Source organism: Ischnura elegans, chromosome 1 (assembly GCF_921293095.1).
Source record: "Ischnura elegans chromosome 1, ioIscEleg1.1, whole genome shotgun sequence".
Taxonomy (NCBI): Eukaryota; Metazoa; Arthropoda; class Insecta; order Odonata; family Coenagrionidae; genus Ischnura; species Ischnura elegans.
In genome coordinates, this window is record NC_060246.1 from 49,478,500 (window position 1) to 49,497,242 (window position 18,743).

General features: G+C 39.3%; 2 protein-coding genes across 4 annotated transcripts in view; one reads left to right on the plus strand and one right to left on the minus strand.

Annotated features, from left to right (window-relative positions):
- Positions 1-18,743, plus strand: part of LOC124159697 (ubiquitin carboxyl-terminal hydrolase 22) — a 59,189-nt gene that overhangs the window by 1,291 nt on the left and 39,155 nt on the right. The window contains exons 1-4 of one of the 3 annotated variants that reach the window (XR_006865009.1): positions 14,419-15,077; positions 15,396-15,528; positions 15,611-15,826; positions 15,930-16,102. Coding sequence is in view for 2 of the 3 variants with exons in the window: in XM_046535610.1 (XP_046391566.1) it covers positions 14,949-15,077; positions 15,396-15,528; positions 15,611-15,826; positions 15,930-16,102 (651 nt within the window). In the remaining variant the exon portion in view is untranslated. Of the gene's footprint in view, positions 1-14,418; positions 15,078-15,395; positions 15,529-15,610; positions 15,827-15,929; positions 16,103-18,743 lie in introns of those variants that run through there. The other 2 variants (XM_046535610.1, XM_046535615.1) reach the window with 2 other exon arrangements.
- Positions 2,363-3,522, minus strand: LOC124159714. The gene is made up of 4 exons (XM_046535628.1): positions 3,488-3,522; positions 3,030-3,107; positions 2,714-2,943; positions 2,363-2,629 (listed from the first exon to the last, which is right to left on the minus strand). The coding sequence occupies exons 3-4, from the start codon at positions 2,936-2,938 to the stop codon at positions 2,399-2,401; spliced, it is 456 nt and encodes a 151-aa protein (XP_046391584.1). The 5' UTR covers positions 2,939-2,943; positions 3,030-3,107; positions 3,488-3,522; the 3' UTR covers positions 2,363-2,398.

An 18,743-nucleotide genomic window follows, 5' to 3' on the forward strand; every position in this document is an offset into this window, starting at 1 on the left:
ATGGATATTCACTCCCAATGCCTTTTCTTTGATTTCCTTAATGGCTTTCTCAATGTAAACGTTGAAAATTACGGGTGACAATGTACAGCCTTGTCGCACTCCTTTCTTAATTCTTGCTTCTTCACAGCTGGGCCCTGATTTTATCACGGCTACTTGGTTTTTGTATAAAATGTGGATGATTCTTCTGTCATTATAAAGACCCCCAATTTCCTTTAGGATTCCAAGCATTGTGCTCCAATCCACGTTATCAAATGCTTTCTCTAAGTCCACAAACGCAACGAATGTTGGCTTGTTCTTTTCCATTCTCTTTTCTATGAGCAGTCTTAGGGCCAATATTGCTTCCCTTGTGCCTTTGTTTTTTCTGAATCCAAATTGGTCCTCATCCAAGTACTCTTCTGCTTTTCGTTCTATTCTTCTATAGATGATCCTTGTCAGTATCTTTGATGCATGTGTAGTAAGGCTTATGGTCCTAAAATCTTCGCACTTCTCTGCTCGTTTCTTCTTAGGAATAGGGATTATAATGTTCCTCTCGAAATCCTTTGGTATCTCACCTGTCGTATACATTTCACTAATGATTTTGTATAGCTGGTTCAACGTCTTCTCTCCTGAATTTTTGATTAGTTCTGCAGGAATGTCATCAATGCTAGACGCTTTATTTATCCTGAGGTCTCTTACAGCCGCATCAAATTCCGATCTTAAAATTGGGGCTCCCATGTCATCGGCATCCACTTCCCTCTCGTTTTCGATAGCATTGGTTCTGAGGCGACTTCCTTTGTACAAATCTTCCAGATATTCCTTCCATCTCTTCCCTTTTTCTTCGTTTTCAATCAATAGTTCTCCGTTTTTATCCCTAAGGGTATTACATCTTACGCCCCTTTCCTTAAAGTGGTTCCTCACTATCCTATAAGCGGCCTCTACTTTTCCATGTTTAAGATTGTTTTGCACGTCTTCGCAAATGCTTTTCATCCACGTTTCTCTAGCCTTCCGCGCTTTACGACATATTTCGTTCCTTATCCTCTTGTAACGATTCTGTCCTTCCTCTGTTTTCGCAGCCTTGTATTTTCTTCTTTCTTCAATGAGATCTAATACTTCCTGCGTGATCCATGGTTTTTTCATAACGTCTCTTCTTTTACCAAGAACTTCCTCAGCTGCCGCCTGCAGACCACTTCTAATGGTTTTCCAACTCTCTTCCATTGGTTTTTTGGTCGGATCCTCCCCTATTTTATTTTCTACAGCCTCTTTAAAAGCCAGTTGATGCTGAACCTCCCTCAATTTTTCAACCTGCCATATGTTTTTCACGGCTTTCTTCAACTTTTTAAATTTAAGGTGGCATTTCATCATAACTAGGTTATGGTCACTATCGATATCTGCCCCTGGATAGCTTTTGCAGTCCTTCACCTGGTTCCTGAATCTTTGTTTCACTAGAATGTAGTCGATTTGGAATCTTCTACGGTCTCCTGGCATCTTCCACGTGTATCTTCTTCGCAGGGGATTTTTGAATTTCTCCTTTATTAGTAAATTTTAATGGATGCTGACACACCTATAAAAATCCTCACCTGCTTGTTTTTAATTACCAGAGAGCAAATTATGTCTTCAACTCCCAGCTATCCGGAATGATGAGGTATAACTAAAACTAGTCATAACAGTCCGTGAAGCCTTTAAAAATCTAGATTCTTCGAGAGAATATGTCAAAACATTCATGCATTGAAGATAGTAAGTACATATTGCTCTTAAAATTAAGGGGAATATTACTCTCCTTCAAACACTGTAAGTACCCAGTAAACACGAAATGCTGCAGATGCGCATCAGATGCGCTTCGCGGCAGCGCTGCAGCTGCGGCGAAGGCGCTGCTGCAGCGCGTCTAGCACTCCCAAACTTCCCTTTTTTGCATGTCATAAGCGCTGCACAAGCATGTCATAAGCGCTGCACAAGCATGTCATAAGCGCTGCACAAGCATGTCATAAGTGCTGCACAAGCATGTCATAAGCTGCTGCAGAAGCATGCCAGGAGCGCTGCGCTAATGTGCCACGATCGCTTCAAACACATATCCGAATCGCTGAAAATACATTCCTAATGTGCCACTACTATCGCCGCAAAAAAAGGTAGAACGCTGAACTTTAGGCATTTGTATGAAATTCTGCCGAAGCTCCACAGGGTCGTTTCAGATATCGTTGTACTAATGATCCATTATTGTAGTCAAATAAACAATGAGTTGAACGATATCTGACACGACTGTCGAGCTTCGGCAGAATTTATACAAATGCTTTACGTTCAGCATTCTACCATTTTTGCGCCGATAATAGCAATCTTCAAGTACTACTTAAGTATGTGAGGGGCAGCAAGAATTAATTGAAAACACAGGTTTGCAATAAATGATTTTATTAATGATTACTCTGTTTTAAGTATACATTAGAGTACTGATTAATGATAGACATAATACACGAAGACACTCACCCATAATGACACTGCATATTTTCGTTCCCATAAACTTTTTCTTCTTCATCCCCTCAACTCCAGACTTTCCGGTGAGGCAGAAGTGCTTCGCTGCTTCGTCAGTGAATACGAAATATAAAATTTTGTATACTGAGGGTTGCTCCTCATCACCACAAATGCGAGCAAGTTGAGTAACCTGTAAAGAAAAATATTATGTAATCAATGGAATTCTGGTTGAAATTATCATAAAAGAATTAAACACAAATGATTGAGGCCTTACCAAATTATTGTGGAGAAATACATCCTCTGACAGTTCCCTCTCAAGCTCCTCTACATCATCCAAAGTTTTAAGAGGGAATTTCCGGTTGACGGAAATGCTCTCTTCATTCACTACAGGCTTGGACTTTAGCTCTTTCTTTAATTCTGTGAGCAAGCTTAAAGCCATGCTCACCTTCCCATCTAATCTCCTGTATCTCTTTTCCCATATCTTCTCCTGAGCTTGCATGAACCCTAAAATTTTAAATGTGGAAAGGTTAGTTTACAAAGTGACCTTTATGTCAGTACTTATATAAATAAATACATGATAAAAATATTACCATACAACTCTTCTGCTGTTGCCGGCCGCTTAGTCTCTCTTTCTTTCCCACCAGGTGCTTGCGGATCTAGTTGTTTTCCTGCCATGAGAAATGTCCATTAATTTTAACTCGTGTACTGCATAATATATCATCGCGTCAGCCCATCTCGTTAGACAATCTTTTTAATATTTTGCTAAAAAGGTTGGCTAACTAAAAAATTTTGAGCTGCGAACTTTTCCTGTGACATGCGTTACACATTTCCTATTTCATTATTAATGGAAACCTATATAATCAATATTTAAAAGCTTATATCCAATGGTTGCGAACATAACTACGACCACGTATGTAAACAAAAACACAAAGTCTTAAAATGTGTTTATATTCACCATGCTAGAATGCCAATTCTACCTAATTTCAAGGAGAATTGAATTTAAATTAACTAAAATTATACATTTTAAAAGAAGATGATAAATTCTTACCTAATAAGAATCCCCAAGGACGATCAACAGTTCCACAACGTTGGCCGCCATAGACTCAGTAAACTTCCCAAGCACCCTGGTAAACAATCGCGTAGCGGAGGATTGTTGCATTGTTGCACAAACTCACATTAGCAGCGTTCCAGCAGCGTGCTGCAGGCATGCTTTGCGCATGCGCTGTTGATGCGCTGCAATTGCATGTTTCGCCAGCGCGCTGCGAAAGAGCGCTGCACAAGCGCTGTTACCGCGCTTCATTGAAACGGAAACGAACTTGCAGCTGCGAAACCCCTGTGCAGCGCTGCTGCAGCTATTCGTGTTTACTGGGTAAGTTCCCTCACAATTTACATCTAGCCACTCCTTTTGACTTTTTGGGGGTTGCGTTAAATCCTTAGATAAGCGTTAGATTCTTCGAGAGAATATGTCAGAATATTCATGCATTGAAGACAGTAAGTACATATTGCTCTTAAAATTAAGGGGTATATTACTCTCCTTCAAACACTGGTAAGTTCCCTCACACTTTACATCTAGCCACTCCTTTTGATTTTTTGGGGGTTGCGTTAAATCCTGTAAATTCAAGGGTAATCTTGAGAGTCCATCAGCTGGTCCATTATCTTTAGAAGGGATATATTCAATGTCAAAATCATAAGGTGATAGGAACTGTGCATAATGCTGTAATCTACCGGCTGCATAGGCTGGTAAGCCTCTCTTGGGACCGAAAATAGATAATAAAGGCTTATGGTCTGTGACCAGCGTAAATTTCCTACAAAACAAGTACTGGTTCCACTTTTTCATATCAAATACGCAATGGCTGTTGCTTCCTTATCAATCACTGAATAATTAAGTTCATTTGGGGTTAACGCCCAGAAGCAAACCCAATAGGTTTTTCACATCCATTAGCTTGAATTTGAGCTAATACACTTCCTGAACCATAAAATACTGTCTGTGTACAACTTAAGTGGTAGATCCGGATTATGTAGTGAGCTAGGATGGGTGCTGGTATCAGCTTTTGCTTAATGATCTCAACAGATCTCTTACAAAGACACACTCCAAACAAAGGGAACATCTTTTTTTAACAAATTATACAAAGGTGCTGCAATAGAAGATAGCTTAGGCACACACTTAAAGTAATAATTAACTGCAGGCCCAAAAAACCTTTGAGTTGGGAAACATTTTGTGGAATAGGTGCTTTAACCCTCATATGGATTTACAAAATTAGTTACGTCGTTGGATTTTCGGCGCCGCAGCGGCGCCGCGTCATTTTTTGCTATTATCTTTCAAAGTTAGCCAGAATTTACAAGTTTTCCGATTGATAATGGTAAATACATCTATTATCTTTATTTCTTACCGTGTTTTGCTAGATTTAAACCCTTATTGTTGAAGTTATAACAAAAAATCTTGAACGCTGCATTCTTTTCCATTTCTTGCCGTAATGCTCTTTATTTCAGCTCCCTTTGTTTGTTATTTTTGAATGAAAGTTTTAATTTCATGTGTTATTGTTGTTTGAAATATTTTTCTGATATGCAGAGCTCGACAAACTCCGCTTTTTAATGTTTATATTGTTTATAATTTTATGTATCTAAATACTAAAAATGATGACCGAATAAAATTCGTTTATGCCCATATGACATAATTTTGCTTCACTACGTCCACCCATTTGTTATATCTTTGCAGTGTATATAGAAGGAAAAGTTATTGAACGTTAATAATGGAACAGCTGTAGGTTAAGTGAGAAGAGACGAGTGTTACTTTCGTGATTTTTACAAGATTCTGGCGATAAAGACAAATCTTACGAATATTCTGGGAGCTTATGTCCTGCATTAAAAAAATCAAGTCTTATGGGTTTTGAAATATAAATAATATGGGATGACAAGCGACGTGTCAAAGAACCCTACGCTTCTTTGGAGTTGAAGCTAGAAGAGTCGGTACTCTTTTCCTACCACGGAGCCCTATTCCCCCACTGGGGACGTGTAGCCCAAGGGAAACGTTTCCTTAGATATGGACGGGTAAATGTTTTGCGTGGGAGTGCATCAGATTAGGTTTTACTCCTGGATTGGTGGGAAATCCAAAAAAAATAAATTCTTAGAAGTATGTGTTATTGGTGGTAGGGGAGAAGGAGCAGCTGCCTTTTTTACGTCCAGCTCTGCGTGAGAAACCAATGAAAGAATGCTCTGGGGTGACAAAAATACCCTCACTTTGGAAGGACTTCCCTTACATTTTCTTTCCGTTTTCTTTTTTAGCGTTTCACTGACCCAAACATTGAGACTGTCCATACCTTCCCACTAAGCTCCCTTATTCGTCATTCACCACCTTCTTCCCCCCTCCCACAAAACTTGATTGAACTTCTCTCCACCCTAGTGACCCACCCGAGCTAGACCTTCTCGGAATGAAGGGAGGGCCACCGCGGGGCGTTTTGACAAGGCTTTTGTTCCCTGTCCCTCATGCAGCGATGGAAGGAAGAAGAAAAAGCATGCTTTTGTATCTAATTGCCTCCTTGCACTCCCAACCTTTTCCGCAATAAGGATTTTCTACTCCTACCTGTCCTAACGATCTGGGTATTCCCCGATCCTTGGCAGTCGACACACTACCACCACTTCACCCCAAAACAACCTCTTGGCATTCCTTCTCCTTTCTCCTCCTCACTCACCCCTTTACGTTAGTAACACCCCCAATGCATAAAACATCTGTGCATTTCAGTACACAAAGAAACGAGAAATATGTTCACAAATTTTCACCTCACGGTAAATTGTCTTTTCACCTATTCATAATGAAACGATTTTTACCGTGTAAAGTCTAAACTCATCGTCAGGAAAGAGAAATTATTTTCTATCACACAATTAGTTGGGTAGTTATCTGGATTTCACCCCAATGGTAAACTGTCACGTCATCAGTAACTACATAAACGCTTGCAATTTTGTATAGACTATCTTAGACGCAAAGGCATTTATTTTCGAATGAAAGGTACAAGACATATAACAATAACTGTGCGATGTGTTCTTCACGGTAGTCGGTGAAATTTCTGAATCTCCTGGCAAGTTACAGTTACTCATTCAGCGAGAAATATTCACACAACGGTGAGGAAGCATTATTCTACGAATTCGGATAATGCATTGTGTTAAATTTTTCTTAGAATTGCGGCTTGGAGTAATTCTAAACAGAGTCACCCTAGGATGTACCCAAAGGTGACTATCATCACGGCAGGTACGTGGGCGCGGAGCGGAGAAGGTGCCCAAGCAAAACTAAGTCGGAAGCCACGGAAAAAACAAGGAAAACTTGGCTAGCCATGAGTTTCTATGAATAATTCTTGCGAAAAGATGAAGTTTTGTCAATGAACATTACAACGAAGCAAACATAAAGATTCTTAGCTAAAAGAGGAAGCACAATTGGTATTGTAATATTTTCCTTTTGTTAAACAATTTCACTTGGTTTATAAGTTAAAAAAAATAAATAATAGGATTATAAATGTATTATTGCATTTCATATGAAACATAATTGCTTTGACATTAGCGTTGAGAGTGCAGACCCTGACGTAGCGACGAGGAAATTCTCGGCCCAAGCAAAACTAAGTCGGAGGCCCATGAAAAAACAACTTTGACTAGCCATGAGTTTTTATGAATAATTCTCGTAAAAAGATGAAGTTTTGTCAATGAACATCATAACGAGGCAAATAGATTGATTCATAGCAAAAATAGAAAGCAAAATTGGTATGGTAATATTTTCCTTTTTTTAACAATTTTATTTTGTTTATAATGTTTAGAAATATAAGTAATATGATTATATATATATTATAGCATTTCATACGAAACATAATTGCTTTGACATTAACATTGAGAGTGCAGTCAACGACGTAGCGACGAGGAAATACTGAGCGCCGCAGCGGCGCCGAAAATCCAACGACGTAACTTTTTCCATTAGAGGCCAATAAAATGTAAACTATAGACACTACGCTAACAAAATTTTATATTTAGGCGCACAAAGCAGAAAAAATAGACTACTGAAAATTTCAAAATGATTCATTGGAATGAAAAATTTTTACACCACTTTTAAAACCACGAGCGCCGCTAAGGCGCAGCGAATCCATATGAGGGTTAACAATAGCTTTAATTTTGCTGGGTGAAGTCTGAAGGCCCTCTGTACCTATTAGTACATAACCTAAGTATTCTATTGATTTTTGAAAAAATTGACATTTCTCTTTACTTACGGTCAATCCATGGTTACTTAATCTGGAAAACACTTCCCTTAACTTGGCTAAATGATCGTTCTGGTTTTCCCCAGTTATGAGAATGTCATCTAAAAAACAAACTACTTCAGGTATTCCCTGTAGCTCCATTTACCTCTGAAAGAGCCCAGGTCCATCTCGCATCCATGCATTCTCGAATGCGTCATAGGAATTCACCGCTTTACACGACATAATTTTCACTGTTCCTTCGTACATACGTCTGATTGCACAGTGACGTGATCCTTTTTCATTTTTTTAATAGTATTAACCTTTTTACACACAGGTATCCCAATTGCTTTTTTGGAGGAGCTAGGAATTATACCATACTGCAGTATATTAGAGACTTGTTAAAGAAAATATGAAGAGCTATTTTAAATGTTTGGTTAAGAAGTGGGGGGACAACATTCAACTGCATTCTTGAAGGAATAATATTACTTTCTCATGAGTTACATGCAGTGGCATAGCCAGGAAGGGACTCCTGCATCCCCCCCACCCCAAACGTATTAGGTAGTTTTAGCAGAAAAATATTTCATTTCATTTATTCACGGGAAAACCCATTAACGATAGTCATACAAATAATTTCACAGACAATAGAAAATAATGAACACACATACAATAAACCCATAATAATAAAAATTTTTAAATATCAAAACAAAATTGCACACAAATGGATTGGGAGAAAGTTTCAAAAAAGAGGAAAATATGTATGCAGCACAGGCAAAATTTAAAGTTAATAGGGTAGTTTCCTTCATCAAAGAAAACGAAAGGCATTGATTGCGATTCGTTACCCACCATTAGTGTATTCATAATACACAAATTATTTAGTTTTTGAAATACCGGTTTAGACGAATGGCAAGGGTCAAATTTTATCCTCATTTGAAAAAGGCCAGATTGGCGCCCATGCGATTCCACTCCACGTGACGTCACAGGGACCCAGTTTCTACACGAGAGGATAGGAGTTATACATTGTCTGAGGTTACCAATGCATGCACGAGGCACAGAGCTCAGGGAACATGTCTTAATAATCACCTATTAAAACTGGCTAAGGTCGGAAAGTTTTCTTCGTTTGATAAGGTATTAATAAACCTTTTTTAAGCCAAGCGCTACCAGCCAGCAAGGTACTCAGCTACCCGCTAGCATCCTGCGTCCTATCAGCGCTCAGAGCCTCGATCAAGGTCACCGCACAACGCGGGAGGGGGAACCAGAAATGCGTCGCATGGACTTTTTCCCATCATTCCTACTTACGCGTCGCGTTTTCGCGCGCCTGAAATTTTTCACTTTTCATTTAGTCGCGAAAAATAGATATCGTCATTTTAAAATCTAAAAGCGTGAAATAAGTACTCCAGGAGTAATAATCTTTCGATTTAGGCAATAAAAAAATAATAGGAAACCACCCTATTGTGATAATTTAACCTATAAAACAAATCAATTTCATTCCACCAATACTAGGAAGCAATGCTAATATTGATTATTATTTTTACTGTCCTGCTGATCAGCACCCCATTCGTACGGCATCCCTTTCTTCAATAAAGCGTGCAGTGGCTTAGCTATCCCGCTGAATCCGGGGACGAATCTTCTATAATACCCGGCCAACCCAAGAAACCTTTTCAGTTGTTTTGTGGTCTTAGGCTTCGGGAATTCCTGCACCTTTCTCACCTTCTCCTTGTCAGGGCGCACGCCATCCTCCGATATTACATGTCCCAAATATGTGACCTCTTTTCTCAGGAATTCACACTTATCGGGATGCAACTTCAATTTGTGATCTCTCATTTTCTGCAATACGTCTCTCAGTTTCTCGTTATGATCGATCAGGGAGCTCCCATAAACAATAACATCATATCTAGATATACTTGGCATTTCTCTCCTTGAAGGCCACTTAATACGGTGTTGATCAATCGCTGAAATGTGGCCGGGGCTCCTTTTGCTCCAAATGGCATCCTGAGGAAATGGTAGTGATTATTTGGAGTGCTGAATGCCGTTTTCTCGCGATCTTCTTCTTTCATCGGGACCTGATGATATCCGCTAGCCAAATCTAGGGTAGAGAAATATCGTGCCTTGCCAAGTTGGTCGAGGATCTCCGAAATGTTAGGTAGGGGAAAGGCATCTCCCACTGACACGTCATTTAGTCGGCGATAATCTATCACCACTCTCCATTTTCTTTCCCCAGCCCTATTGGAAAATTCTTATAAGAAAATTTCCTTTCAGAAATTGGGCATTTTTCTTATAACAAAATTTCTTATAAGAATTTTTCTTTTAAGAAATTTTCTTATCAGAAATTGGACGTTTTTCTTATAAGAATTTTTCTTGTAAGAATTTTTCTTATAAGAAATTTCTTATAAAGCAAGGCTTATATAATATTAACAAGTCTCATAAAAAGAAGCCTCATTATTAATTATCAATTGCCAACATAAGTTATGGTGACTTAAATGCCTGCCAGATAAAAACCTGAAAGTTATGCGACCTGCGTAACATTCTTATAGAATTCTATAAGAAATACAAAGTTCTAATAAGAATTTATGTAAGACTTATAGGATTCTATAAGAATTTCTGTAATACTTATAAAATCCTACAAGTCTTGCAGAATTCTTATAAGAATTTCTGTAAGACTTATAAGAAATTTCCAATAGGGATCAGCAACCTTCAAGGTGCAGGCACTCACCTCATTCAGCAGATCATTGAAAAAGACAATGAAGATATATGGGCCCAATAGAGAACCCTGCAGGACCTCTGAAGAAGGCGAGAATTGATCAGAAGTGGAAGAACCGATCATAACTATAAGACGACGATCATGTAGATAACTTGATATCCATCACAGAAAGGGGTCAGCCACTCCATAACCCTTCAGTTTTGATATGAGAATAGCGTTGTCAACTTTGTCGAAAGCCTTCATGTCAACGTATACTGTATTAACTTGTTCATTTCTGCGGAAAGCTGACAAAACATATTCTTGAAAGAGTAGGAGGTTCGAAACAGTTGATTTACCACGCATAAAGCCATGCTGAGAAGGGTGGATTACTTTAGACAAAAAAGGATTCAACCAATTGACAACGATGCTCTCAAAGACCTTACCAATTGCAGGGAGGATCGTGATCGGGCGGTAGTTCCGTATGTTGTATGGATCATTGGTCTTGTGAAGAGGAATGATGTAGCCAAGTTTCAAAGAGCTGGGGAAGATGCCTTTAAAAAGTCATTTGTTGAACAGCACTTCAAGGGGCTCTGCAAGAAGAGATCGGCAGTGATGAAGCACTGAGGGTGGAATATTATCGAGACTAGCTCCTTTTATAGTATCTAGGCGATGTAATTTATTTAAAACTTCTTCTTCAGTAGTAAAAAGTTGTAATAGAATATTACACAATTAAAACCTTTTCCCCCACATATTTGATTGGTACCACAGTACCTGCCAAAAAAGTGTAACAAACATTACCACTGTTGCACTTAAAAACAAATATTTAGTAAATAATTGAATAGTGTAACATAACCTCAATCTAAAATTACCTTAGATCTGAAAGTGTAATGTATCCCATGGATTGCATCATGCTATTTTGTAATGCATTAGGCAGATTGCATCACGCCAATTTGTAATGCTTCCAGCAGAATGCATCGTGCAATATTCGCTCACGGTTTGGTTCGCCCATGTATGTTTTGAAGAGGGGAATAAAGCTAATTGGTGGGTTTCCTCTCCTCCCACTCATCCACCCCAGGCCACCCATCTTTATTTGATTAACTTTTATACGATTTTAGTAACGTAGGTTACATGTGTAATAGCTACATGTAATCCTATAAAAAGTAATCGATTAACTAACCTTTTTGCTTAAAAAGACATAAACAGATAGTTGGAGATGTGCTCTTCATAAACATAGCACCATGGCAACTGTACAACTGACTGTAGCAGAAGACAATAGGGTAGTTTCCTTCATCAAAGAAAAGGAAAGGCATTGATTGCGATTCGTTACCCACCATTAGCGTATTCACAATATACAAATTATTTGGTTTTACAAATCCCAGTTTACAAGGACAAATGGCAATGGTCAATTTTAACCGCATTTGAAAAAGGCCAGATTGGTGCCCATGCGATGCCACTCCACGTGACGTCACAGGGACCTAGTTTCTATAGGAGTAGATAGGAGTTTCACATCGTCTGAGATTACCAATGCGGCACAGAGCTCAGGGAAACATGTCCTAATAATCACCTATTAAAACTGGCTAAGGTCGGAAAGTTTTCTTCGTTTGATAAGGTATTAATAATCCTTATTTAAGCCAAGCGCTACCAGCTAGCAGGGTACTCGGCTACCCGGTAGCATCCTGCGTCGTATCAGCGCTCATAGCCACGCCCCAAGGTCACCTTACTTGCGGCAGCGGGAACCAGAACGGCGGCACACGGAGTTTTCCCATCATTCCTACTTAGCTGTCGCGTTTCGAGCGCTTGAAAATTTTCACTTTTCGTTTAATCGCGAAAAATAGATATCATCATTCGAAAGTCTAAGAGCGTGAAATGCGTACTCCAGGAGTAATAATCTTTCGATTTAGGCAATAAAAAAATAATAGGAAACCATCCTATTATGGATAAAATATACACAACTGTGTAGAGGCAGACTCAAACCCTGATAAAAATAAACTCCTCCATGGTGGGTAAAGGAAGGGTAGTAGCCTTCATGATGGGTAGTTACCCTTGCACAACCCACGCCCTACACTATAAGGAGGGTAAGGGAAGGGTAGGACTATCCTTCGTCTACCCTTCCTTGGAACTCCTTCCCTTACCATCCATCTACCCTTCCTCTACCCACCATTAAGGGTAAGGGAAGGGTAGAAAAATCCTTCGTCTACCCTTCCTTGGAACTCCTTCCCTTACCATTCGTCTACCCTTGCTGAAGGGTATAGGAAGGGTAGGCCTATCCTTCCCTTACCCTCATTGGAGGGTAGACCTCCCCACAATGGAGGAGTTTACTATTATCAGGGGTGCCATTTCAACCCATTGCCTTTTCCCTGCTAATTATACCAAAATAATTGCATGGTATAGGTCCCCCCAGGACGCAGAGAACACAACTTCCTGCTTCATTATGCACAGAATTTAGTTTCAGAAAAAAACATCGGCATTCAAATAATGAACATCACTCTCGCGATGTCTCATTGTCAGCCACACAAAAAGGTTACGTCCTAAAAATGTGAATGAAAGAACTTCTAAATGAGTTTTTTTCAAGCAATTATAGAAACCATTGTGTACAGTGACGTAGCCAGGAATTTCGTTTAAGTGATGGGTTTTAAACTAATTCAAACACTTTTCATAATCGAAAAAACTTCAGTAGTTAAAGAAATATTTTTTTAATTAATTATTTTTCAGTATTTTGTTTTCTTTATATGAAGGAAAATGATTGTGTTTTTATATTTCGGGAGGAGGGGGGGGGTCAGGACCACACCCCTGGCTACGCCACTGATTGTGTATATTATTGCTTTATTTAGGGGACTTATAAAGATTAGTTGTGCAGCCCTTTCTATCTTTGCTTTCAAAGCCTACTTATGTTCTTGCACAGAACTCAATACTCTTGAGTGGTGGGTGGGTATATGTGAAAGTAGCTGAGGAGACACTTTCAGGATATGTTTTCCTCAACAATAAATGCTAATTCCCAAGGAAGGGTAGACGAAGGATATTCCTACCCTTCCCTTACCTTTAATAGCATGTAGAGGAAGGGTATATGGATGGTATGGGAAGAAATTCCAAGGAAGGGTAGACGAAGGATTTTTCTACCCTTACCTTACCCTTAATGGTGGGTAGAGGAAGGGTAGACGGATGATAAGGGAAGGAGTTCCAAGGAAGGGTAGACGAAGGATAGTCCTACCCTTCCCCTCCTTGGAGTGTAGGGCGTGGGTTGTACAAGGGTAACTACTATAGTAACTACCTAGTAAGGGTAACTACCTACCATGAAGGCTACTACCCTTCCTTAACCCACCACGGAGGAGTTTATTTTCATCATGGTCGTAATTAAAAAAATATACTACCTATCTTTGTCTCGCGCACACCCATTCGTTCACCACCCTTGGTCTATAATGTATCACGTCGAAGGATCGCTTATGATGTAGCTTCAGTAACTTTAGTCACCAAGAATCCTATTCATTAAGTTAATATTCACTCTTAAGGCCTGGTTACACGGTACATTAACACGTACAAGTTAATATGTATACGTTTGCGTGAATGATTTTGGTGGACCGGAACATGTACGAATGCATGAACCAAATTAGAACAGGTTCTATTTTCCTTTCATGCATTCGCTCAAGTTGGGTGATTACACGGTGCATTTTGGCGTTCATACATTTAGACATTAACCCGTACGTGCTAATGTATCGTGTAACCTGCGTTTAAATATTTAGCAAAATAGAACTGATGACGATGCTATCTAAGAAAATGTCTAGAGTGATACACATATCATACTGGTGACATGGAAAAAATAAAGAATGTAAAAAAAACAATTCGTCGCCTCACTGAATGCTTCATTGAGAAGAAATAGGTAAACTTAAAGGAATGCAGCACATTATTACATGCAAACCCAAATTTCGACCATTTTATAAAGCACTTAAGTAATTGAGGGTCATTTCCATGTAGGATGGAAGTGCACGACTCCTTCAACCTACATTCAATGCTTCTCGAGGGATTGGCGACAAGTGGAGATAGATAACAAAGAATTAATATTCCTATGCTCCTTTCGTTACGCTCATATACAGCACACGTCTCCAACCAGTTTATTGAACATCATGAGGCGCAAGTGTATACTGTATTAATCTCGAATAAACTTCACAATTAAACACCATTAACCACATCCTACAGGGAATTCCGCAGTCTTTAGAAAAAATTAACGTGGAAGGTTGGACTCGATTCTCCAATGATTGTAGAACGGAAAATACCCCTTTCATAACTATTCCGTCACAACGGGTAGAAACAGTTCTTTTCTTCACATTTGCAATATAATTGATGATACATCGCAATACTGTTTGCCACTGGAGGTGTAAGTCGTGTAAACGATCATTTTGTGAGTTCTACGAGTGTATAGGCGTATTGGAGCCTCATGCCAGTGTAGTTCATACTCGATAGAGGCGCTTTGTTTTCTCGGGGTTCGGGTCGTTTCTAGAGTACATAATCTTTGTTTCAGAATTTCAGATTGATGGCTTTGAGGTAGAGCCGGGGTTAGGTCGGGGGTAGTGCACGGTCAAAAATTAATGTTTATTGTGCTTCGTACTACCTCTTGAATCAGTATTTGTATGTTTGAGATGACTGGTCATGGGTGCGTTCACTTGAGTACCTTTAAGGCGACCAGAGGGATACAGCCGTACAGAATAATTCACGCTTACTTCGTAGCATGCACATCAGCTGAGCTAAGGAGACGCAAGGTAATTCATCTAAGGCCGGTGGGACTGCGCCTCGCCTTAAAGAGCCTAAAATACTATAATTTTTTCCGTTTCAATGGTAAACATTGTCCTCTCAGAGTGCTGCAGCTGTCGAAATTAATTAAAGGATTTATATAGAAATGAGACCGTGGGAATGTAATTAAGTGCGCTGAAAATATAATTTTGGTTAAATTATTACTGCCCATGAATAGGTGTTCAACTTGGCACATTGCTATGTAGACGCAGTTAAAGATTGATCACGCATAACTGTGTCATTGGGAGTGTGATGATGGTATTTGTTAAAGCTGATTTTTATTACAGGCTAGGTCATGTTTTTGTCATATGTGCCACAGTACTGGATCCCGTCTACATTCTTGCATGTATTGCATTTTCTTCGGCTGCTACTCTCTTGGGCACATACAGGAGCATGCTGAACAGAAGAAACACTTTCTAGGTACGTTATTAATCTTGAACTCATTGTTTTGTATTGTGTTGTTTATGTCAGCGGAATTAAGCATTGTCAAGGGTCATTACAGCTGTGGATCTCAACTACGGAATGGTTTATTGCTTCCAATGCGGAGATTATGTCTACGAAAAAGATTTGGAAAACATCGCCAGAGAACATCAGGTGAAAGCTACGAAGAGCCTTGGGATGAAAATAATGTATAGGCCCTGGGAACCTACTAGTCATGAAGTGGAGTTACTAAAGCGCAATCCTCGTAGAAAGCGTATAACGGAAAACTCTACCATTGGTATGCTGACTCGTCTTACTTAATATATCACTGTCAATTTTTTTGTGTATAAAAATCAGCTAAAGTTTTTAGTCTCCTAAAACATGCAAATATTTTTTTGCAGGCCTCAGGGGTCTTATAAATCTTGGAAACACATGCTTCATGAATTGTATTGTCCAGGCTTTAACTCATACTCCACTTCTGAGAGACTTTTTCCTCGCAGATCGTCATTTGTGCCAGTTTTCTGACCAGCCTGGAAGGTGTCTAGTGTGTGAAGTTTCACGACTTTTTCAGGAGGTATGATGACCTAGCAGAGTTTCCTTGACAGTTGAAAATTCTACCTATCCAGTAATGTAGATGTTTTGTTTATCAGTGTTTTCCAAAAACTGTATGTACTGTGGTATTTTTGAGGTCTAGTACTAGTCAATTGTGAGAAAAACCTTTCAGGTTCATCAGCATTGTGGAGACAATTCATTCTGTCCTTCTCAATGACTCTCAATGTTATAATCAGGAAAAGGTATATTGCAGGGGTTGCTCGGGCATTATTATGGTGCTCTCACCGCCTGATTTATTGGGAAAAAGGTGGTATGATACTCCCATCGTTAAACACTGCCCATGAGAAATCACCAAACTCAATTCCAGGCGGTGACCTACCACCAAGGCGGTATATGAGCATAACAGCTGGATTGGCAGACTAATAATTTCCTACTTTGGAAATATGTAATAAATATAAAAGGCACTATGATGAATAGCAGTGAACATTTCTCGGGTTTTTATCTTCTTCCTTGGAAGGAGATATTGGGGTTATTCAATGAATGAAAAGTATGATTTTATGTCCCTTAGGTGTCCTCAGCAAAGAAAATTATCAGAATAATACAGCCAACATTCTTGTTCTCATCTCTTGTCTCCCAAATCCCATCTGTCAGAGAAGGAAGGTCCTGAGTGGCACGCAGGCTGTCCCCCTGTGCTCTCACTGCCAGCTGCCTTGCTTTTGGGCTGTGATCCATGGCAGATAATGTGTAGAGAATTAGAATAATCCACAAATAAGCCAGTTCACTGAAGTAGGCCATCTTCTTCATCTCGATGATATTGGCAGATGTACTTATGTTAGGTCGCCGGTTTTGGTCATAGAACTTCATTATTTCAGCGAAAGCTAACTTCCTCAGTGAAAAATGTTTCAGTAATAGGGGTATGAGCTGTCAAAAGGATTTATACACCTCTCTCTCAGGATGCAGCAAATTTTTCAACTCTGCACAGGTATTAGGTCGTACCAATACAATGAATAATGGCACTTTTTTAAATTCTTAATAAAGAGCTGTTAAAGTCCTTCCACTTACACTGCTAAGTCTTCTTTGTCCGAGATAAACTCTCCAACATTTCCAAACATTTCAGATGGCCTTTTATTTTTTCTTTGTTGCCAATGTACTGTCTGGCATTTGAAATTATACTACCAGTATTCCTCTATGCTCCAGTGTATTTTCTTTTCGATTACGTTTTCGAATGATAGAACACACAACAATGGGGTAGTTTCCTTCATCAAAGAAAACGGAAGGCATTGATTGCGATTTGTCACCCACCATTAGTGTATTCATAATAAACTAATTATTTGGTTTATGAAATCTCCGTTTAGATGAATATTAATGGTCAGTTTTAACCTCCCTTGAAAAATGGTCATGCGATGCCACTCCATGTGACGTCACAGGGACCTAGATACTGTACGAGTAGTCAGGAGTTTTACATCGTCTGAGATAACCAATGCATGCATGAGGCACAGAGCTCAGGGAAACATCTCTTAATAATCACATATTAAAAGCATTGCAATTATTTAATATGACCTTATGCAATAATAATTGCAAAGGAATTATGATTGCATAAGGTCAGAAAGTTTCCTTCGTTTGATAGGGTATTAAAAATCCCTGTTTAAGCCAAGCACTACCTCTAGCAGGGTACTCTGCTACCTGCTAGCAGCCTGCATCTTAGCGGCACTCATACCCTCGCACCAAGGTGGCCTCACACAGTGGCAGGCGGAACCAGAATGATGTCACGCGGGCTTTTCCCAGCATTCATACTTAGCCATTGTGTTTTCGCGCGCTTGAAAATTTTCACTTTCCATTTGATCACTAAAAAAAGATAACATATCAAGATAGATAGAATCATTTATAAATCTAAAAGAGTGAAATACGTACTCAAGGAGCAATAATGTTTTGATTTAGGCAATAAAAAAAATAGGAAACCACCCTATTTTGTCATTTTCTCATCTCTTACTGATTTGCAGTGTTTCAGTGCAGTATAGTGTTTCACCTGTAAATGCTTCAGCTGTGGTGAGGTGGATTTTGCACTTCCTCGCAGTAGTCTCACGTTACAGTGCACGCACATGGTTCTTTTTCCGTCAATAAAAATGTTTCTACATGATGAAAGGCATTTTTATCGGTGAAACATGAAATTAAATTGCAATTGCGCAATCTCCAATACAATTAACAATGTTTAGAACAACATTAGCATCACGTGCGACGAGTTGCGGGAACAGAACAAGACAACCATTTAGCGAGAGGAAGGGGTGGGTAGCAGAAGTGCTCAAAGGTTAGGTGGAGGGGAAGGAGTGTGCTCCTCAGTGGTGTAGCCAGGGGGAGGGTCAGGGGGGTCCGGACCCCCCCAAAAATATAAAAACAAAATTATTTTCCTTCATAAAAGAAGACAAAATGTTGAAAACTCAAGGATTTACAAAATATTTTTTTAACAGATGAAGTTTTTTTTATTATGAAAAGTGTTAAAATTAGTTTAGAACCCATGAATTTGTACCCTATTTTTCAATAATTTTCCCCACTGGTTTTGGACCCCCCCGAACGAAATTCTTGGCTATGCCACTGGCGCTCATCCCATCTTTTAAGGCTAGGAATGAGGGAGTCAAGGACGAACATGTCAGTCTTGCTATTTTGTG

What these genes read in the sequence shown, in the direction of transcription:
- LOC124159714 (XM_046535628.1), bottom strand. Translation starts at nt 2,938, where the DNA reads ATGCAAGCTCAGGAGAAGATATGGGAAAAGAGATACAGGAGATTAGAT. An exon ending in TATTTCTCCACAATAATTTG is followed by an intron (nt 2,630 to 2,713) that starts GTAAGGCCTCAA and finishes TTTTCTTTACAG; the next exon opens with GTTACTCAACTTGCTCGCAT.